Source organism: Micropterus dolomieu, linkage group LG14, assembly GCF_021292245.1.
Source record: "Micropterus dolomieu isolate WLL.071019.BEF.003 ecotype Adirondacks linkage group LG14, ASM2129224v1, whole genome shotgun sequence".
In the NCBI taxonomy this organism is placed as follows: Eukaryota; Metazoa; Chordata; class Actinopteri; order Centrarchiformes; family Centrarchidae; genus Micropterus; species Micropterus dolomieu.
Window position 1 is genome coordinate 24,691,894 of NC_060163.1, and position 22,843 is coordinate 24,714,736.

At 42.6% G+C, this 22,843-nt stretch overlaps 2 protein-coding genes across 6 annotated transcripts in view; both read left to right on the forward strand.

Annotated features, from left to right (window-relative positions):
* Positions 1–22,843, forward strand: part of LOC123982851 (zinc finger protein 502-like) — a 441,737-nt gene that overhangs the window by 338,488 nt on the left and 80,406 nt on the right. The window lies entirely within an intron of this gene.
* The window catches only part of cep131 (centrosomal protein 131), a 29,138-nt gene that overhangs the window by 2,771 nt on the left and 3,524 nt on the right, over positions 1–22,843 (forward strand). The window contains exons 1-28 of one of the 4 annotated variants that reach the window (XM_046068727.1): positions 497–653; positions 1,740–1,936; positions 2,136–2,230; positions 3,901–4,012; positions 4,265–4,392; positions 6,202–6,306; positions 6,684–6,863; positions 6,968–7,085; positions 7,206–7,319; positions 7,826–8,018; positions 9,215–9,306; positions 9,410–9,538; positions 9,625–9,817; positions 9,983–10,080; positions 10,174–10,353; positions 10,441–10,632; positions 10,903–11,040; positions 11,175–11,300; positions 11,397–11,513; positions 13,208–13,310; positions 14,397–14,598; positions 14,871–14,978; positions 17,099–17,216; positions 17,341–17,415; positions 17,845–17,987; positions 18,273–18,450; positions 20,773–20,969; positions 22,751–22,811. In XM_046068727.1, the coding sequence (XP_045924683.1) occupies positions 1,748–1,936; positions 2,136–2,230; positions 3,901–4,012; positions 4,265–4,392; positions 6,202–6,306; positions 6,684–6,863; positions 6,968–7,085; positions 7,206–7,319; positions 7,826–8,018; positions 9,215–9,306; positions 9,410–9,538; positions 9,625–9,817; positions 9,983–10,080; positions 10,174–10,353; positions 10,441–10,632; positions 10,903–11,040; positions 11,175–11,300; positions 11,397–11,513; positions 13,208–13,310; positions 14,397–14,598; positions 14,871–14,978; positions 17,099–17,216; positions 17,341–17,415; positions 17,845–17,987; positions 18,273–18,450; positions 20,773–20,969; positions 22,751–22,811 (3,684 nt within the window). In that variant the 5' untranslated portion in view covers positions 497–653; positions 1,740–1,747. Of the gene's footprint in view, positions 1–496; positions 654–1,739; positions 1,937–2,135; positions 2,231–3,900; positions 4,013–4,264; positions 4,393–6,201; positions 6,307–6,683; positions 6,864–6,967; positions 7,086–7,205; positions 7,320–7,825; positions 8,019–9,214; positions 9,307–9,409; positions 9,539–9,624; positions 9,818–9,982; positions 10,081–10,173; positions 10,354–10,440; positions 10,633–10,902; positions 11,041–11,174; positions 11,301–11,396; positions 11,514–13,207; positions 13,311–14,396; positions 14,599–14,870; positions 14,979–17,098; positions 17,217–17,340; positions 17,416–17,844; positions 17,988–18,272; positions 18,451–20,772; positions 20,970–22,750; positions 22,812–22,843 lie in introns of those variants that run through there. The other 3 variants (XM_046068729.1, XM_046068730.1, XM_046068728.1) reach the window with 3 other exon arrangements.

A 22,843-nucleotide genomic window follows, 5' to 3' on the forward strand; every position in this document is an offset into this window, starting at 1 on the left:
GTGATTTGTAGTTGTCTATTCTGGTTATTTGTTAGGTCCTGCTATTTGACTCACTTGTAAAACATGTTTTAATCTCAATGTGACTTCCTAACAGCAATACATCAATAGATAAATAGAGGAAATAATCGTAATAAACACAACATGTGACCTCACAAGTGATTAAAAACGCAATCATGTTCATACTTCATTCATTTAAATGTTGAGTAACAATGAAATTTATAGAAAAATAGAAAAAGTGATCACCATGAATATTACTTAAAAACCTCCACATTTATATACAAGTACAACAAACACATCAAGGCCTCAAAATTTCCTCTAATAACTTCAGAAAATGTGAATTTGCCAACACACCTCTCTTTGCAAAGTCAACCAAACCGTCCGTTTGAGCCACGCCCCCTTGAAGCTGCACAGTAGACAGACAGCTTCGCTCAGCCAATCAGATGCGCGAAGAAAGGGACAATGTTCTTTTCACACCAATCACGTACGTCGAGGGGCGGAGATTGTCTGTGCTGTTACCACAGAGATGATGTTACGCGTTATTTGGTTCCCTGTACTGAATCAACGGAGCAACTTACTTTCGCTGCTGGGAATTAAAAACACAACCGTGAAAGCGTACAAGAGCTTATCAGCGATGGTGCCATCCGGCTTTTGAAGTGAGTATTTAACTTGCTTGTACAGCAACCAGCATTTTTTTTGGGGGGGGGTGCGAGTTGATGGGAGAAACGTTGAAAGACGTTGACGTTAACTGTTAGCTAGAAATGCTTCATTTGACAAGTATCTGAAAACCAATTGTTTTTATTCCTCTTCAAAACCTACTTATGAGTGATCAGAGTACAGCCGTAACTGAGGCGATGGTTTGACAAATAAATGAACGTGATTGTATTGAAATGGCGTTACTTTCATCATTCAACATCCCGATTTGCATCAGTTGGGAATCATGTGTCCCAGTCAACAAGATAACGTTATTAACGGTGTAATGACGGTGTTGGTTTACTACTGTAACTGTAACTGGGACGTATTGAAATGCTTACTAGCAAACAATCGGCTGTTTTTTTTCCTCCAGTGCTGTTTCACACATAACGTTACCGATGTTTATCACATCTGTGAAGCTTCACAGTCGCTGTTTTTGTGATGGGGAGACGAAACCGTTGGCTAACAGAGAGCTAACATAACGTTACACCTGCCACAGTGTTGCAGCAATGGGAAAATACTGTTTAATGTGTATCTTGTTATGTGTGTTTTATTGTGTTTGCACTTGTGAAAGCACTTTGTAACATGGTTTTGAAAACTGCTCTATAAATAAAAATTATTATTATCATAAAATGTTGTCAGAACTTTAACTTAAGCATATGTTTTAGGAGAGCTGCTTTGAACTATACTATACTATACTATACTATAACGTCAAAGCCTCAGCAACTCTGCATTTCTTTAATCAAGGCTTTATTCATTAACTAACATGGTAGCTAATAAACATTTAGTTGTTAAAACACATAACGTTTACAGTACTTAAGTACTGCCAGTGTACTTTGATTTCAGTTTGTTCTCCCTGATTTTCCGGCTATCCAAACTGTAGTAAAAACAGTGAGTGGTTTTGTTGTTGGTTTCCCAGGGTGACAAAACAGTCATGGGAACGTGGTTGTTATTTCCTCTGTTGTTGTGGTTGCGCCTGCTGAATCGCTAGGCAAATGCGTGCATGCGTGGCCTGTTGTGTCTTATGTCTAAGTTCGTTTTTATTCCAGGTTTTCAGATGATGCATGCAACACGTAGCCCTTCATCCATCCGGACAGGTGCCTCAGGAGAAGCCCTGGACCTCAGCTTGTCAGGATCTCAGCTCTCTATGTCCAAAAGACCCAGCAGCGCATCTCCTGGGAAATACTTCTCTCGGTCTGTGTCGGTTTCGGTGGCTAGTGACAGCAGAGGGAAACGCAACACCCTGGTGAGTAACGTGCACTGTTTGATGTTCGCTTTCGTACTGGCAGCAGAATGGAATTGCTGATTGTTTATGAGTTGGCAGATAATCTATTCAAGATGCAGGAATGAGAAATATCAGCACTGTCTTCGAGGTTGCTTCTTTCAGAATTCCCCATGTGTAGTGTTCGCAAACAAATCTTCAACAAATCTTTTTAAATCCACAGAGCGATGCCAGCGCTGGGAGCTCCCGCTCCATCAAGAACCTTAGGCGGTCCAACAGCACCACTCATGTTAATCAGCAGGCCAACATCAGTTTAAGGTACAAACACAAACATACACGCAAACCTGCTGGTGTAATAACACCAACAACAATTTTGGACTAGACGTATTCCAGCGATCCCCTCTCACTTCTCTGAGTCAAACCTGTTTTCCTCATCCCTCATCCCTTATCACTGACATTGACACAACAAACTGTACAGTACGGTATGTACCCTGCAGCAGATGTAGCCTCAGGGAAATTTGCTCTTAAGATTCACTTAGATCATTAAATGACCTTTACAGTGACACACATGCCACTGAAAGATTATGGCCATGTGTTTGGAAGTGACAAAAAAAAAAGGATGTGTGCCTTTTAGATAATGTGCGTCAGACAGTTTTGGAGTGCAGCTAGGAACCATCTCTGTAGTTCAGCTGGTTTGCACTTTTGCTCTTAAAACCAGAGTGCTTCTCTTCAGTGAGCAACAGCTGGCAGCCCTGAAGCTTCGGCAGTTCGGACAATGGGATTTGTGACGCGCCAGCTCCTGCATGATAAAGAGTAGAGGGAGGCTGGGCGGCTGTTGCTAGGTTCGCGGGGTGCAGGGACTTGCTTTGTCCCAGGTTAGAAGGGGGAGGGCCGGGACCTCGAGGTCAGGTTACCCCTTCCACCAGGAGCCAGTGAAAGCAGAAGTGTGCGTGCATGCTCTGGTTCTATTGTCCGTCAGCTGCCGCCACCCCCCCTCCCCTCACTGCCTCCGAGGACGCAGAGCAGAGGGGCTTTAAATTTGAAGACAATCTAAACACCCCCAATACCCCCTGAACGTCTCCGAGTCTTTCAGGGCAGCCATTGGGTCACTCTCCACGCCTCTCCCTCTTTAATGCTTCCTCTTCTCCATGCATCGCTCTCTTGTGAAGCAAAAAGTCGAGGAATGTGCTGCCTGAATAGTGTTGTCAGATTGCTTTTCATTGGGCCAGCTGTCTCCACCCCCGACACCCCCCCCACACACACACACGAAGACACACGCTCATTTATATACTAACCCAGACAGAAACTTGCACAGGCAGGCTGCAGCACAGATGCCCGTGGAGGCCAGGCCAGACGGGAGGTCACCTTACATCTGTGCCTCATGATGGTGACGCTGGTGTGTAAGGCTATATCTGAAAGATGACCGGCAGGGCACCGGGATCAACATATACATGCACGCATTTACATGGACTCATTAAAGGAATTCCCCCTAGCAGGCGTTCAGCTGCTACATACAGAATTCGAGTACTTGGGGGGGGGATGAGTCCCGTTTCTGCAGCTGTCATTACAAAATTTAATCATAAAAGCTGCCACTAAAAGCATGACTCAGGGTTCCAGCTTTGTTTCGAGTTGTTTAATTGTGTGTCGTGCACTGCTAAGCCCAGAATGTGCTTTTCCCCCCGCTTAAAAAGACAGATTTTAAATCATTTTTTGGGTCGCAGCTACCATGCCAGCCTTTTAAAGAGTCAGTGTACCAAAATTTCAAAAGACAAAAAAATAGTGTGTGTTTTTTCACCCTACTCTTTATACCCTAGTATCCATGCAAATGTTTGTTTGTGTTTTTATTTTCCCAGCTCTTGAAATAACAGTTTTATGATTTTTGTTGTCCCCCAGTAACCATTTTGTTAATGGCAAAAAGAATAGTGCGGTATTGTTCTGCATGCAACACTGGGCCTAACCTGTAGCTGGCTTGTGTTGCTTTTTTCCAGTCAAGACCAGAGTGAGGACTACTTGGCCCTGTTTGACAGCAGCTCAGATGGACGCAAGAAACTGGCCAGCCTCAGCAAGGCCTCACCAGACAGAACCACATGGAACATCCTGGTATTTGGCGTCAAGCTCACTGACATTTGTTCGTGTGTCATCACATTTGATTTAATATACTGTGCGTCCTGGTCATGATATTATTATCCACGCTAACTAGCTAAAAGGCAATATCAGAATTAATAACAAAGAAGTTGACCAATGTTTACCAGTGGTGTTTCTCCTTACCAGAGATTAAAAAGATATAAGATTTAAGGGTGTCAGACTTCACAGTAGGTCAGGGTGTAACAAGAGTATGTTCCCTTCTTTAAGGACGATCAGCCCAGAGTCTTTCCCCCGCACTCAAGCTCTCGCAGCACTGGCAGTGTGGACTCTCCCACCAGCCTGAAGAGAAGAGAGCCCGGCGTGGCTCTGGCTGCCACATTCACTGCCAACAACAGGTGGGCAGCGTCTCTGACACATCCACACATACAACATCCGCATAGAGCCGGGACAAGCCTAACATCAGACTACGTGCACTGCTGCATTCTGGATTTCAACCTGCTTCTCGTGTTTCATACCTGTTGATCACGGCAGCTGATACTGCCGTCAGGAATTCCACCCACACACTAAGGTAGACTTTTTCTCCCGTGGAAATTGTCACCAAAACAAATCTGTGCGGGCTGAGTTTGTGATACGGTAAGAATTTGTGTCAAAGCATGTACGCTATCAGTTACTTTAATGCCTTGAGGGGTGTGTGGAAAAAAAGGGGTCAGTGGCGTTCTCAGTACTTTGCAAAAACACCAAACGCACAGGTTTTGCCTTGTTTTTAAGTCTGAACTGTCTCCTGGGGCTAAAGCTATTTTAGACCGGTCTGTAGTGTTAGACTAGTCTAAAATTTGTTCATAGATTACTCCATAGTTGTCATTTACACTGGGGACGCTGGGCACATGTTCCCACCACTTTTTTAAATAGCAGATTTTGTCACCATCACTTTTTGAAAGCATCTGTCAAAACTGTTCTGACAACAAACTATGAGAAAGTTTTATTTGCACAAAAGGAAAACATGCAGAGCAATGTAAATATAGAAAAAATAAATGTGCATTGCCAAAAAAAGTAACTTAAGCTAAAAAGCAAGCAACTGATTATTCTATTCTATTTCTATATTTTGAATTGACACCTGGATTTTTTGGTTTCCCTTTAAAGCCTATAAATAAATGTGCCATAAAGTAGTGCAGAAAATATCTCCAGAATGCAGGAAATTAAGTGTTTCATGCTCCAAATTGAATGGGGAATGACCCCCAGACCCCCCCACTCAAATTGAATTGCATTGAATATTTCTTCAAAATACTGTTGAAGTGTTACGTCATTTTGTTTTTGTGACCCCAGTATTGTGCATCATCACCTTTGGTGAGCCAAGTGTATCGTCAAACCCCTAAACTGAGCCCTTATGTCCCCACCCACCACTTTTCAACACAGAGGGACGCCCTTGGACTACTCTAATGTACATTAGACACAAAAATAAAGACTGACTAAGTTTAGACCAAAGAAATTAGACACCTTATCCCTGGGCTAACTTCTAACGTCTTAGATTATGTTACCTTGGTAACCACCAGTAACAAGCATTACAAACAGCCAAAAACAAGAGGAAATGGCTCAATGGCTCAAAGAGTTTTTAGGGACAGCAGTAACCTACTGGAAAGACACAACAATGAGGACTTCATCGGTCATTTGCCCAAGGAAGCTGTCCTGAGTCTGACAGATGGATTAGCTGAGGTAATGAGCTCTGCCTCCCCCTGTTTTAGGATATTTCCTCTTAAATATTTCTTTTTTGGCATCTTGTACCATGTTCTCGGATCTTTTCTGTATTCTCTTTGAAGCTCAGCTCAACGGTAGAGTTAACGCTTTTTACTGTCGTCGCAATTTTTTCCCAAATCAAGCATTTCTTTTTATTACTACGCTCTCTGCTAACTTTTCCAAGTAAAATGTCCTTGCAACTATGATACTGCTTCAACAAACACATTTTTACCGCTGGTGTAAAATACGCTGAGTGGTTGGATGCGCCTACTCAAGCCGCCATTTATTGTTGTTGTTTTGAAAAGTGTCTTATTTTACTTAGAATTCAGATAGTCAGGGTCTTCAGTGCTTTGTGGAACGGTCTGATTTAGATGTTTACCTGAAGTCTGACTAGCTACTCCTTCTAAGCCATAGTCACAGTCTATCTTTATGAAACCGGCGCCCTGGAGAATGTCTTTTTTGTGTTTTCCCAGGAGCAACAAGGGAGCTGTGGGGAACTCTGTCACCACCATCTTACACAACAACTACTCTGAGAAACCACTCACGCCTAAGAGCTCCAACCAGAAGCCGTCTTTTAAGTATGTCCTGAAATTAACATAACTGCACGTCTGACGTGTGTTTGGAGATTTTAAAAGGGCTAAGCCAATGGATAAGGCTGATTGTGTCCATAAAGAAACAATATTTGATACCAGACTGTTGTCTGTCTCCAAAATAATGGATATCATGGGTTATGGTTAGAGTTATAGTTATACATTAGTATGATCACAATCAGAGATTTTATGGAGATTGTTAAGTGCTTGGCATTTTATTAAATCTTGTGAAATTTCAGGAAAATAGAAAAACCTATGCTGTACCATCTTCAGTTAAACATTTTGGTATTTGCATTCAGAAACACATCTTAAGTCAAACTCAAGTATCTTGTTTCTCAGAATTTCCAATCATATTTTTCTTTCAGCAACATCCTGAAGGCCACAGCAAACGATGAGGTGTCATTAGAGAATGGCTCCTTGACAAAGTCCCAGAAGAATTTCTCTTCAATTTCCCCCACCTCTAACAATAAATCTCCGGTGTCGGCCCAGCGCGGCAGCCCTGTCCTGTCTCGGAGGAGGGAGGTCACTGAGGAGGAGGCCGAGAGGTCAGACCCACTAAGCTGTTTCACAGTGTTCCTACTGCTATGTGTGTTAATGTTCTTCTGTCAATCGTTCTGTGACTCATTGCAGTTCCTTTGTGTATCTGAAGGTTTATTCAGCAGGTGAACCAGGCAGCAGTCACTATCCAGCGCTGGTACAGAAGCCATGCCAAGAGACAACACACTAACCAGGCAGCGCTCAAACGTATCCTTGCCAGTAAAAGAAAGGTATCCATCTGTCCCCGGGCTGCCGTACTCTTTACCTTTTATTCTCCACGGTCTAAACTGGTTTTATCTTTCTCTTGCCTTTGCTATTGCGTGAACACTATCTGTGTCTTTCCCTCTTAGGAGTGGGAGGAGAGAACAGAGGACAGTCGCCTGGAGCAGCATCAGAAAAAGGACGAAGACAGAAAACGTATCCGTGAAGAGAAAGCTCGTCTCGCCCGCCTCGCTGCCATCCAGGTTCCTACCTATGATTTCCCTCCAGCGGTTGTAGTATCGCACTTGCATGAAGTTGGGAGGCTTGCGAGAGTCATAGTTTAAAAAGAATGATCCTATGCTTGCTTTAATACAACTCAGAGGAATCTTTAATAAGACACATCACGTTCCCAGCATTTTACAATGGCTTTCTTTTAAATAATTCTAGTCTCCAGGTGGCGATTCTCCAGTGGCAATGCATCAAATAGCTGCTGAGACTTTTAGACCAAATTAAAAAGACCAGCACAAGCGTTATAATCTGTAGAGCCACACTGCATAGATGCCAGAGCCACTACTCTTGCAACCAAATCTACTTTATTAGATCATTCACTTGAAACTATTATGTATATGTTACGACCCGCTCCCCTTGGCATGTAGCACAAATTATATCTTGATTCACACATTTGAATTAAGCCTCTTCGTGGATGCTTTCGCAGCATTTTGATGGTTTAAAACATTGTCCTGTGTCTCCCCTTGGTGGTGTGTTTCAGGAACTGCAGCAGAAGAGAGCCCAGCAGGTCGCAGAGGCACAGCATGTAGCTGAGGCGGAGCTAGAAAACCTGAGGCAGAGTGGCGTGGTAGGACGCAAGAAACCGCCCAAGATTTCTCCGACCAACCGAAGTCCAGCTTCTCCGAGCAACAACAACCCGATGTCACCCACAGGCATCAAAGCTAAGAACACAGGTCTGTATGTCTTTTAACCTCAGATAAAACGTCATTCATTTGCACAATAAGAGTAGATGGGTTATATTAATTGATCTCCTTTTTCCTGTCTTGAAAATACCGTAAAACTTCAACTAATAGCAGAATCCCAAACAGCCGCCTACCCCGTTTACTGGCCTGGTGTGGGAACACATTTTGACAAATAAACGCAGGTCTCCATTAGACGCCTGGTCTGGTTTTTATAGACGTTCTCTGGATGTATAAAACCTTTTAAACACCACATGGTCACCCGCTTTAGCTGCTTCTAAGCTGCTTAGATGTTTAATACAAATATTAATGTTTAACGTATGATCAATATGTCATCTGTAGATCAGTTAGATTCTCCACAATTCAATAGTTCAGTTCATTAAACGAAAGTCTAATTCATATAGATTTACTGGTGTAACCTGCCTGGTACAAGAGATGATTGATTGTTTATCTTCCTTTAATCTGTAAGGGTCCACCCATCAAAAGGATCAAAGCAGCTTTTCATAAAAATGAATCCAAGTTGTGAATCCTGTCATGTGAAGTCCATCGCTCTCTGTCTGCGGCATAAGGTAGTAACAACGGGCCCCAGTGCAGCTGTACTGTCTGCACTGTCTATACGTACGCCCCTGTCCTGCACCGTGTTGTTGTTTTCGTTACGTTGCTGCCTAAAAATCAAAGCACATAAGCCGTCTGTGGGAGCCAGATCAAATGAACGACGTGTATTTGATATTATTTGATCATTTTCATACAAGTAATTTTCTGTTTGAAATAAATAAACTGTTTCATAGTAGCCTGTTTCAGTTTTGTGTGAGAGGCATTAAAGGCCTGTCCCAAAGATAGACAGGGTCAATTCAGTGATTTTAGCAAATAAAAGACCGGGCTATCAATCAAAGTTTTACGGTAATTAAAATATGCAAAGTGATGTTTTTAATTATTTCTGGATAATGAAAAGTCTGGGAATCCCAAAACTGCTGTAGGAAAATGACTTCCGGTGTGCATATAAACACATACATATAAAATAGCTATTATACACTGAAATTACACTGGTTGCACTGGTTCTGGCCAGCAGCCATACTGAACACTAAATCATCGTAAGGACTCGTATGAATGCCAAAGAACTGGTATTTTAAACACGGATAATGTGACAGGATTGTGTAATAAGTGTATTGATTGTTTATGGGTTTCCACAGACAATTTGAACTTTGTGGCCGACTTAGGTGAGCTGAGCTTCAGAGCCATTTCACCAGCTTTGTCCAATCACAGAGGCTCTCAGTGTTCCCAGGTAAATAACTCTGTACCCTCACAGCTTAGCTCTGCACTTCATTCATTCTCTATCGCTCTCTTTCTTCTGATATTTACAAATCCTCTCTGTTTCTCCCTTGTAGGATCAGGAGGACAGAGCAGTGAAAGACACTTGCCTGGAGCAGCAGCATCAGCAAAACGACAGGAAATTGATTCGTAAAGAGAAGGTTCGTCTGGCCCGCCTCGCTGCCACGCAGGTGAACACATCTGATGTACGTGCTTTGTTGTAAACCCTTATCACATCTCACTGAATTGGGTTTACAGCTCTCATAAGTCTCCCTCTGGTGGTGTTTTACAGGAGCTGGAGCAGAAAAGACCCCAGCGGGTTGCAGAGGCACAGCATGTAGCTGAGGCGGGGCTGGAAAACCTGAGGCAGACTGGCGTGGCAGGACGCAAGAAACCGCCCAAGATTACTTCGCTCAACAAAAGTCCAGCCTCACCGAGCAACAACAGCCCGATGTCACCCACAGACGTGAAAGCTAAAAACACAGGTCTGTAAGTCTCTCTAGCATTGTATCATGAAGCTACTGACTCCTACTGTGCAGTGTGAGCCTTACTGAACACCAAAACATCTTCATAGCCAGTGTAGGTTGCTAAAAAACAGAATGTGAGAGAACCAACCCTTTAATAACTGTACTGGTTAAATGTTTCCACAGACTCCAATTTGAATGTTGCGGCCGAGTTGGTTGAGCTCTCCAGCTTCAGAGCTGTTTCCCCAGCGCTGTCCAATTGCAGAGGTTCCCAGTGTTCCCAGGTAAATAACAAAAAACTGGACTTTAATGATCCAAGTTACTGATAAATATTTGGTCCCAAAATGAGCTTGTTTTTTTTTATCTCTACGCTCCAGGAGATCCTGCAGAGGTCGGTGAGTATGGAGGACCAGAGGCAGGGAGCTTTGTCCAGCAGGGCTCAGTCTAAAACCACCCTCAACGAGCTGCTGGACACCCTGAAGCTGTTAGAGGAGGAGCCAGAGAGGCTGTCGGAGCGAAAGTGCTACCACAAAGAAAAATATGCCTGGATAGACGAGGTGAGACAATTCAACATGGCGTGTTTATCACCCTGAGTATTAGTTTCCTACTCATGTAATCTGCATCTCCACTGTCTCTCACTGAAGGACGGAGACTCCAACTCTCTGACCACTGACAACCTTGAGCGTCACGGCCAGCTGAGCCACCACCCTGCACTGCCAGATGGGGGCGCCCTGCTCTCTGAGGCCAAGCTGCAGAGCATCATGAGCTTCCTGGATGAAATGGAGAAGTCTGAACAGGAGAGACCACGCTCGGTCACTTCAGGGTCACACAGAGAGGTCGGGGTCTGAAGTTTGCTTCTGGAACCACTACTGAAACATTATGGGACTCGCATGTTTAATCATAGACAGATTTCACTACGGACACCACTTCATTGTCTGTTTTTATTACCTAGTTTTATATTAACCAGTTAGTATATTCATTTGAGTTTCGCTAGTTGCCTTTTTAGTGTGTATTTTATGAGTCAAATCTGTCCATGTTCAGATCATATTACTTCTGGTGTCGTTGGATTTCATGATTAATAATGAATGTTTTCTGTGTGTTTTCAGGCTGTTTTGTCAGAGGAGGAGCTGGTTGGTGTCGATCAGGCGTCGGCCACTGCTGCTGAAGTCACCGGCTCCATGATGAGAATCAAGCTGGAGCTGGAGGAGAAGAAACGCACCGTCAACATGCTGCAGACCGCTCTGGTAGGAATAACTGCATCCACATTACAGTTCATTTTAATGTAGAGGAAAGTTGCCGACCCTCTTAGCTGCTGTAGACGACAATACCTAGTGCTCAGGTATGCTTTATATTCTTTATCTTGTCTTCTGTCCATCAGGCCCAGCAGAGGGAGCTGACGGCGAGACATGTGAAGGAGACCGAGAAGGAGCTGAACAGAAACTTCCTGCTCCAGAAGGAACAATATGAAGCCACCATCCAGAGACACCTCACATTCATTGATCAGGTCGGTAAACATACACAATCTGATCCCTGCTGCGTTCCTCTCGTGTTGTTTCCGTCTCTTCCCGCGTGGTCTAAAATATGTTCCGTCTTTCTTCAGCTGATCAACGATAAGAAGGCTTTGAGTGAGCGCTGTGAAGGAGTGGTGGGAGAACTGAAGCAGGTGGACCAAAAGTACACCAAGAAGATTGCACAAATGCAGGAGCAACATGAAATGGTGAGATGGCCGATAATTTCCCACCAGCTGAAAGCTAAAAAGACGGAATAATAATAAAGTCTTTACATGAAAATGTAAGACTTGGCATGTGCATGTCCACAGTTTTCACTGCACGCCTGTACTACTTGGTAGGTTAGCATCCCCAAGGGTCTTAAAACTAAACTGCAGACACCTCAAAATAAACTAGTCAGGGTGGTGTTTAGTCTTTGCCCCATGCCTCACGTCAGCCCTTCCCAATTCCGTGAATTTAAAAGGTTGATGGTAGAAAATAGGATAAGGCAGCTGAAATTGAGACGTACACATAAGATCTTGCAAGGGAACGGGCCATGGTATTTTAAGAATAGTTGGGGACTCCCGTGTATATTTAACTAAAGGCAGGGCCCTCTGATGTGTGTGTGCAGTAGATTTAGATTTCTTCTTGTACATGGCAGCAGTAGACTGGAATAAACTTCCAGGAGAGATGTTTAAATGACTCATCATCTATACATGTTATGAGCGTAAATATGTACACTCACATACGCCACATCTAAGAAGGGGGTGGCCTGGTGAGGTGGCCCCTGGGTGTATGTGTATATTTTTACTGATGTAATTGGTCGGAATGTGCAGGTATGTATGCAAGTAGCTTATGCATGTATGTACAGTATGCAGTGTGCATGTAAGCATACATATATATATAGAAAGATATATATTTATTTTCTTTTTCCTTGCTTTGATTTCTAGTTTCATGGAAGGAGATATTGTTTTTAATGTAGCCTGCATGGTGTGACACTGTGCCTCAGTCATCTGTGACTTTTATTGCTCTCTTTGTCTTCCTTGAAAGAGGTTAGAGTTAGAGAGTTATCTTTTTTAACTTTACTGTGTTGTCCTAAATATTCTTGATGAATTAAGATGTTTTTGCAGTGTTGCAGTGTTTCCCATACATTCATTTATTTGTGGCGGGCCGCCACAGTATCAATGCTGACCGTCGATTTTTTATTTACTATTTAAAATCGTATTTGATTGCATTCATTCTGTCATTCAGCGGGAAACACTGTGCCAAGTAAATCTAATTTTTTTTTAGAAAAACCTTCCGCTTCTCTACTTCTGCTTTGCACCTTGTGTGATCATCCTGTGTCATCTTGCAGTGCTGCTTTTGTTGAACTGTCTTTTCTCTGTTTCTTCTTCTTCTTCTTCTTCTTCTTCTTCACTTTTCTTTCTCTGTCTTTGTCTGTACATCTGTCTCTTCCTGGCTTTTAGGTGTGGCAAATTCTGGGTCCCTTGTGCGAGGTAACTTTTTTTTTTCCCCCTCTAACCCCATCATCCTTGGCACGATCATCTCTCTCATTCTACCATTCCTGTTTCCCTTCATTTGTCTGTACCTCACAACCTCGGTCGGACAGTCTGTGTGCATGTGAGTCAGTCTCATTTATCTCTAGATTTAGATGTAAAGCTTACATTGCTTTATGTTTTATTGTCTTGCCCAGAATTAGTTTGAACTGTCCTCTTCCTCTTATTACCGATGTGGAGTTTTACAATTTCCTATTTGGTGCAACTTGAATTTGTCGCTGTTGTCGTGATCGTGTTAAAACTGAACCTGAACCTGAGTACCTTCCTTGCGTTAAATAAGACAAATACCCTTCCGCTTCAGTGGTCATGTGACACCAAACCACCACCGTAGCTAACCCTATTGCCTCCTCCGCCCCCTCCCTCCACAGGAAATCAAGAAGTTAAAAGAGCTGATGAGTGCCACAGAGAAGATCCGCCGGGAGAAATGGATCGACGAGAAAACCAAGAAGATTAAGGAGATCACTGTCAAAGGTAGTGTAAACAGAGCCTCAGTTCGGAGCGGAAATCTGAGATTAAAACATCTTTACCAAAGCTCTGTTACGATCAGGGCATAAATAATCCATTGTGAAACTCTCCCACTGTGTTTGAGGGTAACTTTTACTGTCTGCCCTTATCAAGTACACTTTTATATACACCAAAACCCTTCAGCAGTAATGTGGCATAATGTCGTCTACTTGTGGCTTCCCCTGATTATGTTACAACTCTCAGATTACACAATTTAAATAGTGTCGTAAAGGTTAAGCCCAACTTAACTCGACGGACTCTGGTCATATCATGATTTCTGCATATTTGGCTTAATTAAGTAATCTTATTAAACATTTAGAAGAGGTGACGGTTTAACTTAATTGACTGTACTGGACACAGGGTTGAAAAAGATGTCGGCTTTGATTACCGATCTACAACATGTGTTTGGGTGTTTCAGCTGACATGACTTCAGCTTCTTTTCAGTGTTCATGCTGGCTCTGTCATGCTCTGACCTTCCAGCAGCTTGTAGCTTAACATGCCATCAAACTCAAAAGATGCACGCTGCATTGTATTTATCTGTGTGGAAGTGTTGTTTATATGGCCACTGGATTGATGAATAAACTAAGCATTGTAAAATCATCAGTTATACGCTGTCTAGCTGTTGGTTTTCACATTTTCTGGCTCGTTCAGGGCTGTGTGAACAAAGACGTACTGTTCTGTTTCCAGAAACGTACCATGTTGTTCCACTCTGTCCTGCCTGTGATGAGCTGATTCCATGAAAAGTCACAGGCAGTTGTCAGCCAGTGCCGATGAGGTGTTTGTACAGCCACAGGGCTCCAGAACGCAGAATTGTTTGTTTACTTAGTGACTGGTTTGGTATATTTACATCTCTTTTCACCAATATTTAGACATAAAATAATCCTGCCTGACAGTAATTTGACTCATGAATGTTGAACCCAAAATTATAATTTAAAACAACCCTGAATCATCACTTTTTTTTTTTTTTTTTATCCAGTGAGCTTTAATCATTTTGCCGGCCCTGACTAGCCACAGAACCTGAAGTGTTTTCTGTCCCCCCACCTCCTCCCCCAGGTCTAGAGCCCGAGATCCAGAAGCTGATTTGTAAGCACAAACAGGAGCTGAAGAAGCTGCGGACGCTCCACGAGGCGGAGCTGCTGCAGGCGGACGACCGAGCGGCCCAGCGCTACGTCCGCCAGTGCGAGGAGCTCCGCCAGCAGCTGGAGAAGGAGAAGGAGGAGCAGTGTCAGAGAGAGAGGGAGCTAGCCAAACAGAGGTAGGCATGTCACATCGTCATTACTCATCCTTCTTTACATGAGCACATAAAGATGCATTTTCTTCCTCGGTTTACATTCATTTACAATTGTATATTTTAAGGACTGCATACAAGAAATGCACCAATAAACACTGTAGGAACAAACTGGTAGAGTTAACGCGTCTATTAGATTAAAGGAGCTTTGTTAATTAGTTACATGTTTGGGCGCTCTACCAGTGTTTGTGGACATGTTGTCACATTCAGGTGTGTGTCTTTCTGTTTGTGTGCGTCAGATATGAGAAGCAGCTTCAGGAGGAGGAGCTGTCCCTGCAGCAGCAGAGGAGGCGTCTCTACAAGGAGGTGGCTGATGAGAAGGAGAGGCTGGCTCAGCTGGCTGCGAGGTGAGGTCAAAGGTCACCTGTCTGAAGTCATAAACCAGAGTTGTGAATCGTACAAGAGACATCCCCAGAAACTAGTGTGGAGCAGAATATTCCAGTAGTCGGTCATCACCTGGTCGCCAGAATAAGAATTTAAATCTGGGTACTCAGTGCAGTGTTATGGTTAGTTTCCAGGCTAGTTTGGCTTTGTTCATTTTGGCTGCCTTTTAAAAATTTAGTCTTAGTCCTCTGTCAAATGTCCTTGTTAGTCTTTGTCATATTTAGTCCAGTATACTATTACTAGTATACTATTTATTTAGTTGGGTATTTTAGTCTAGTTTTTGTCATTAGCCATCATTTTCTAACTCATTAGTATAGTGTTGATTAGCATTTTGGTCAATCTGCTCTAACTAAAATAGAGATATTTATCATTTTAGTCTTTATTTCACTCATCTCACATATAGATAAAATGTTTTGTAAAATTCGAATGTTAGCTTTGTTCTCATCTTTATTGCAAAGGAGACATTAACTGATGTCAATTCCCGTGTGGTTAGCCTCGATATGCTGTTTGTTTAGGAAATCTTAAAACCACATTTCATGCCATCCGATATAGTTAGGCACTCTGTTTGACCAAATATCTAAGCACCTCTTTCTCTCTAGAGTGTTGTGTTCATCACCAGAGTTTGTATCCTCCACCGTACAGTAACGTTTTCCAGGCGTCACCCCAGTGTGCAAAGCTCGGGAAGAAAAAAAACAAAAAACGAGGGAGAAAATATGGGCTGTAATATTTTGTCTCCTCATTATACTGACAAAAAGAGAGAGTTTTAGACTCGTCATTTTTCTTCAACAATATTGCTTGTTAACATAGTCACAGTCAGTATTTATGCACATTGTCGCCGCCGCCTAGAGATGTGTTAAAGAAAAGCTGAAGGATAAAAACAAGGGTCTAGGTCAGAGCTGTGAGATTGTTACAATGTTTTCCTCTCTTGTTGTTCCTCTCCTCTCCTTGAATGTTCATTCAGGGCCGGGAGAGGATCTCTGTTCCCCAAAACATAGAAACCTTGAGATAAATTTCAGTTATTAGGCTAGTTAGGGCTTTGACCACCGCTCTGGCCTCCTGTTGAATCCAGCTCACTCCATGTTGTTGAATGTTAGTGTTTCAAACATGGTCCAGAAGGTTGCCTTCTTATTATTACACTCTTTATATTAGTCTGTTCACAGGTGTGTTGGGGAACAGAGATACTCTCCCGGCCTTGAATGAACTTTGAAGGAGAGGCAAAGATAGTCTGGCATTAACATATCACATCCTCATAGACAAAATCGCTCCATCACTTGCTTAATCCCTCACCAGCAATATACAGTTTCCACAACAAGATATTTGTTACAGAGTAGAGCAACTGTTCGTTTAATCCTCCCCATGCTGCTCCTGATTCATTCCCATGTGTAAGTGTCTGTGCTTGAAAATCCCCTACAGTCCTGCAGGGAATATAAAAAACATGTAGCCCTTAAAGATTGTTTTACCCTAAAGAAATGCTATTGCAGCTGCTCAGCTGTTAAACACATGAGACTGAAATAAGCTCTATTAATCACTAAATTGGCTTCACCTAACTCAAGAAGAGACTTCCACTGGTTTCAATTTATTTTCAAATGTGCCTATTTCGATTGTCCTCCATATCTGAAAGAACTCTTGGTTCCCTGTAGTTCTACATATCTACTTGGGGATATGCAATATCTTGTCTTTACTGCACCAGGAATCTTCTCAGCTGCTGGACGTAAAGCTTTTCATTATAAAGCTACTTACGATTGGAACAATCTCTCTCTTTCCTTGAGATCCGTCTCGTCTTTTCGCAGATTTAGGTTATCTATATTTCACTCTGTTAACAACGTGTGTGCATGTTACTGATGCTGGACTCAACGGTGTTGCTTGTAATTTGCCTCCTGTGGATTTGACCTCTACCTTTCTTATGTGATACTTTTTTTGCCGGGTCCTGATTGTGCGATGCTTAACATTATTAACTTTCCAGTTGCAGCTTTAGTGCTGCCCAAAGAATTCTGGGTGAATCAACTGTGTTTTTACTGATGATGTATGCAGGGATTGTAGAAGTTCTCCTTTTATAGGGCTCTTGTTTGTGTTTGTCTTGCAGGCAGCGCGCTGAGCTGGAGGATCTGCGGAGGCAGCTGGAGGAGAACAGCTCTCTGGCTGGACGAGCTCTCAGAGAGGAGCTGGACAAGACCAGAGAGGAGCAGGAGAGGAGACACCAGGTGATGAGTACAAACGGTGCAGAATAACATCAGTATCTTTAAGTTCAGACTTCAACAGAATCCGTTACAGAAGTCTCGTATCTGCACCTCGGTCAAAATAACTGAGTGTTGTTTGCGTAACTAGGTGGAGATGAAGGCGTTACAAGAACGTCTGGACATTGAAAAGCAGACCTGGGAAGAAAACTACAAGAAAAAAGAGGTTTGTTGACAAGCTGGCATGAATCTGATCTCCCCCGTTCCTTCATTTGTTCACAGTGACGTGAAACAAATCACTGAATACACTGTAAATTTTAAGTACTGTGCTCATTCTGGATCTCACTCTCATTCTTGTTGGCAGGCAAATGTGAGATTTCTAGTGTTCCTAAAGCAGCTGTTTCAAATTAAAGAGGTGAAACATAACTGCCAGCATAAAAAAAAAGAACAGCAGCTGAGCTTTTCTGCAAAAAAATTTCTTTTTCCATAGTATGCAGTGACGTAGGCAGGTAGCAGATTCACAGCTACTTAAATGTCACTGGGATTATAGATCACATGTAATGAGGAAGAACATAGTTAATGAGTCAAGGGTTGTTAGGAAAACATTTCAGTGACCCAGGCGGAGACAATGGCACGTGTGTTTGTGTGTCCACAGGAAGTGTGGCTGCTGAGCCGCGAGCGCGAGCTCAAAGAAGAACTGCGGCGGGAACGAGATAAAGAGATCGAGCTCGCCATCTGGACACTGGAGGAGGAGACCAGCAAGGAAAAAGAGGAGTGTGAGAGGGCGGCTGACAACAGGTGTGTGTGTGTGTGTTTGTGAGACATATGAAGAGTATGTGGCATCCAGTTTACACATACACTGATTTAGTCACCAAATCACTTTTGGGTTCCCAATAAAATGAACACATGAATAATCTTTTGATCTAAATCAGTCATGTCCTAAATATATTTTTTAATTTGGGAGAGCTCCTCACTGTTGCAGACACAAACGTGTTTTTGTTGTTGACCTGCATCTCCCGCAAGTGTGCACATTGTTCCATTTTACTTTTTCAAATCTTAGTTTCACCGCTTCTCTCTTCTCAGGTTGAAGCGTGTGAGGGAAAAATACGAGGCTGAGCTGAGGGAGCTGGAGCGCTCTGAGAGGGCGGCAGTGGAGAAACAACAAGAGTTGAGGAAGCAGCAGATGGAGACGGAGGGAGAGCTGATTCGACTACAAGCTGCGCTCAGACAGAAAGAACAGGAGACTGAGGACATCACACAGGTAAGGAGCAGATTCCTGTCACTCAGTCATTTTTAAAACCCTCAACTCTCATGTTCTTTCTAGTGCTAGGCAACGATTAAAATTTTTTTAATCGCGATTAATCACATTGTTATGCACAAAATTGAATAATGAATTCTAAAGTGGTGTATTGCGCACTTTTAATTTAAAAGTATGGCATTACTTTATATCTAGCTTGTTAAAACAAGTTAGAGTCCAGAGCCACAGTCATAACAGGCACCTTCTGAGCAACAAGTATATGAATCTGTCTGGGTTTTTTTCTGAACAGGTATCAGCAGAAACATTTTTTTTTTTATCAGGGAGCTGCAGAAACAGTCTGTGTTTAGTAGCCAGTGTCCCTGTTAGAGTGATGGGATGTGCTCGCCTCACACGCCCGCCCATGTGAAGTTGGATTGTCTTGAACTTTTTGTACGCAGCACAAAGCATTGGAAGAGAAACTGATCCTCCAGGTAAACCCGCGGGCTCTTAAAAGTATTTTAAAAAAGTCTTAAATTTCATATTCCAAAAATAAGGCCTTAAATCTCTTAAATTTCATTACCAAAATATTAAACAGCTGGAAGACCCGCTGCAGGTTACCGGTCAGTGAATGATACAACAGAGAGACAGGTGTGCATGAGACGAGGACGGGTCTGTGTGTCGGCGTTGCGCCGCTGCTGTAGGCTAACGTTATGTGAATGGAAACATCAAACTAACGCACATTAAACTTACATCACCATCACGGGAACGAGGGAAAAACAAACCGGAGCCCAACACCTCATCCCCGCTGCTTTCAAGCCAGTACTATATAACACTATATTTCATGCAGCCTTTAGATGCTTTAGAAAAACAGACCAGGATGAATAATCACATTATATTACTTTACCTTATCTAGCTAAGGTGTTACTAACTGCAACAACTCATACCACAAATATTGTGTTCATTTCGTAGGTGTCATTTACACTGTGGATCCTGGGGACATGTCTCCATCACTTTTTTTAAAGCATGTGTTAAATATGTTTGTGTGTGTTTATGAATATGTTTATTTGCACAATAAGAAAACATGCAATGCAATTTAAAGATAAAAGACACAAATGTGCATTGTTCAAAAAAAGATTTAAGCTAAAAAAATCTGAATCACTTTATTTAAAGATAATTCTACCATAAATTGGTGCAGAAAATGTCTCTAGAATGCTGGAAATTAAGTGTTTAGTACTCAAACTTAACTTCGTATATTTCAGCATTGAATATTTCATCAAATTGTGTTAAAATATCTTCTTGTCTTGTTCTCCTGAACCCAATATTGTGAATTGTGCATGTGAGCTAAGTGTATCATCACAGTCCTAATCTGAACCCTTATGTCCCCACCACTTTTCAACACAAAGTGACGTCCTTGATTCATTTTATCTTTAGTACAAACACTCCCCAAGATATAGTGTCTTAAATATGAATGTATTATAATAAAATGTTTTATTAAATTCATGTAAATCATTTAAATATGTAAATAATTTTCTCGGGCTTAAAATTAATAAAGATTTTCCATTAAACGGCGGTGAAGTTACATTTATTCATTTAGCTGACGCTTTGATCCAAAGCGACTTTTACAATTGCTGTCAGAGGTCGCACGCCTCTGGGGCAACTAGGGGTTAAGTGTCTTGCTCAGGGACACAGTGGTGGATTAAACCCGGGTCTCTCACACCAAGGCATAGTCTTATCCATTGCGCCATCACCATCCAATGTTGGTATTACACTTCAGTCTTAAAGTTAACTTTGAGAATCCTGCGGGTACCCTGTCCTCGCTGTTTGTGAGTTTCCAGAATCTGTTACTGTTTTCTAAATAGGACATCAACATAGGCTTTAAATAGGCTACAGCTGCGTACCGAACAGAAGCCGTTGCCATGGTTGCTCTCACTAGAGCGCCTGCCGTTTACTCGAGTAGCGCTGTCTCCCTGTCTGTCTGATCATCGGAGAATAGAGCGACCCTGCGGGGCCAAGCGACTACGTTGTGATTTTAAGGACGTTCCCCAGACCGACATCTTTCCCAACACTAACCAGCGTGCAGGGTGCAGCTCTCCATTTCGCTGTGGCGTTTGATCGCTTGTCTTGCTTTTGTTTATCTACGTCTCCCACTAAACGCCGCATCCAGCGTAGTCTGCCGAAGCCTCCCTCCGCTGCTTGTTTGGGCAGGCTGATCAACATCCCGCCCCTCCTGTGACCCAGGGTTTGACTGCATGTGTATTCAGAGCCAGAGAGCAGTTTAATATCAGATTAAAAGTCGAATACAATACAAATCAGATATCAAATTTCCATTTGAACTTGTCTGTTCAGACCAGGGACAAGCTGGTGGATGAGCGCCGCAGTCTGGCGGAGGTGATAAGGCAGGAGTTTGCCGACCGGCTGGTGATGACGGAGGAGGAGAACCGCAGGATGAAAGTGGAGGTGTCAGAAGTTCGAGCGAGATTACGGCTGGAGGTGGAGAGAGTCACCAGGGAGAAGGAAGAGGAACTGGCTGAAGTCCACCAACGGTAATGAGGAAGCGACAGAGTGATGAATAACACTTTATTAATTAGTTTTGTTTCACCCCCTAAAGACTGAACTTGAAAACACTCTAATTTTAAAGATTATGTAAAAATGTGACTTTTATGTTACTTTAATTGTAATTAGAGACATGACATGCTTAACCTGGGGAGAGTGAGCAGCCCTGTGCCTCTGTGCAAAATAAAATCTGATGCAGTGAGGTGGGGGAGGTCATTTTTTTCAGAAGCATTTAGCTGTCGCTTGCAAATTCTCCAACATTGCCTAACCCAGCTTTAACAAGATAATTATGTCAAAATTACAACATAAGTTTTTATGGGGAACAAATTATGCTCTGTTTTTCTGAATTACCAAACCTCAAAATCCTGCCTGAAGCTCTCAGTCGCATTAAGTTGGCCCCAGCTGTTCGTGCTAAACAGCCTCTAACCTATAAAATTCAGGCCTATATAATATTAAGTACGGGGTCAATATACTAATAACAATACCATCTATATTATTTAAAGACTGGAGTAGCTCCCAAACTAAAATAAAACTGGATTAAACTAAACAGGCTGTACATGTTTGCTTCCATCAAATCGAGCTAAATGAGAGCTTCTCTTGGGATGTTGATGTATCTCGTTAATTTAGAAAAACCGAGCAAAATCTTTTTCCCCCCACGAAAACTTCTCTGGTCATTCTGAGATAATTATCTCATTAATTCAGAAAGTCTGTGAATGCATTACACTCCTGTATTTAAGCCCTCCACTAGGTGTCTTTCATTTTCTAAAAGAAGAGAAATACAAGTAGAATGGAGGGTTGGAGTAATCCTAAAGAATGTCAGCATTCAGCAGTATATTTTTTCACATCACATGTACACTAAAAGCATTTAGATGCCTAAACATTACAGCATAATATGAAGTTAAACATCCAGAACCTTCTGACATTAATGACACAACGTTCCCGTTCATCCCAAAGGTGTTGGATGGGGTTGAGGTCAGGGCTTCTTTATGATTGCAAATCCAGTCGCTGATTTAAAAAATCAGAAAATAGTGTATTCGCATCATAGACTGTATATAACAAGTGGACGTAGTCATGGTGACGTCACCCGTTGGTTTGTGGACTGCTGTTTTGAAGCCTTGAGTTTGGCCAATAGGGTGCCGCTATGTAGATTTTTTTTGCAACCAGCGGCACCGGACGTGACCATATTTGGACGAGACGGTGGCGCTAACGGCCGTGTGTGGAGCAAACTAGCTTGCTTAGCTAGGTGCATCTGTAATTCACGTTAGCTGTCATTTTTAACAGGGCTGATAATTTTGTGAGGTTCCCATGGTAACGACTTGTCAATCATAGTTAATCCCGCCCTAAAGCCTCCCCTGCTTCCTGGTCTCTGTTCCTCTAAACGGGACCATAATTTACTAAATGAACATCATGCTGTGTTGAAGAAGACTTGAAACTAGCGACTGAGACCATAAACTCATCAGGAAAGTGTTTACTGAGGGAATAAATCAGCTGAGAAGTAGAAACATTTTACCATTGTTTCTAAAGGAACCGGACTTATTTTTGCAGTCAGAAGAGTCGCCCCCAGCTGGCCGTTTGATAGAATGCAGGTTTCAGGGACGTCCGTGCTCGCATCAGTTCTCTGATCGGAAGCTTCCTGCTTGATTCATGTTAGAACTTCCATTATTATTGTCTAATAGGAAAACAGCAAATCAAATCATCTCACCTTTTATTTATTTTTTTTTCTGTCAAGAAGTGGCCCCTAATTAACGACCTCTTTTTCCTGATTTGCCAGAGTGAAGTCGGCCATCTTGAAGAAGGAAGAAACTGTCAGTCAGCTCCGGAAGCAGCATGAGGTGAGAGGCCTGACGAAGCGCAGGCAGCGTCT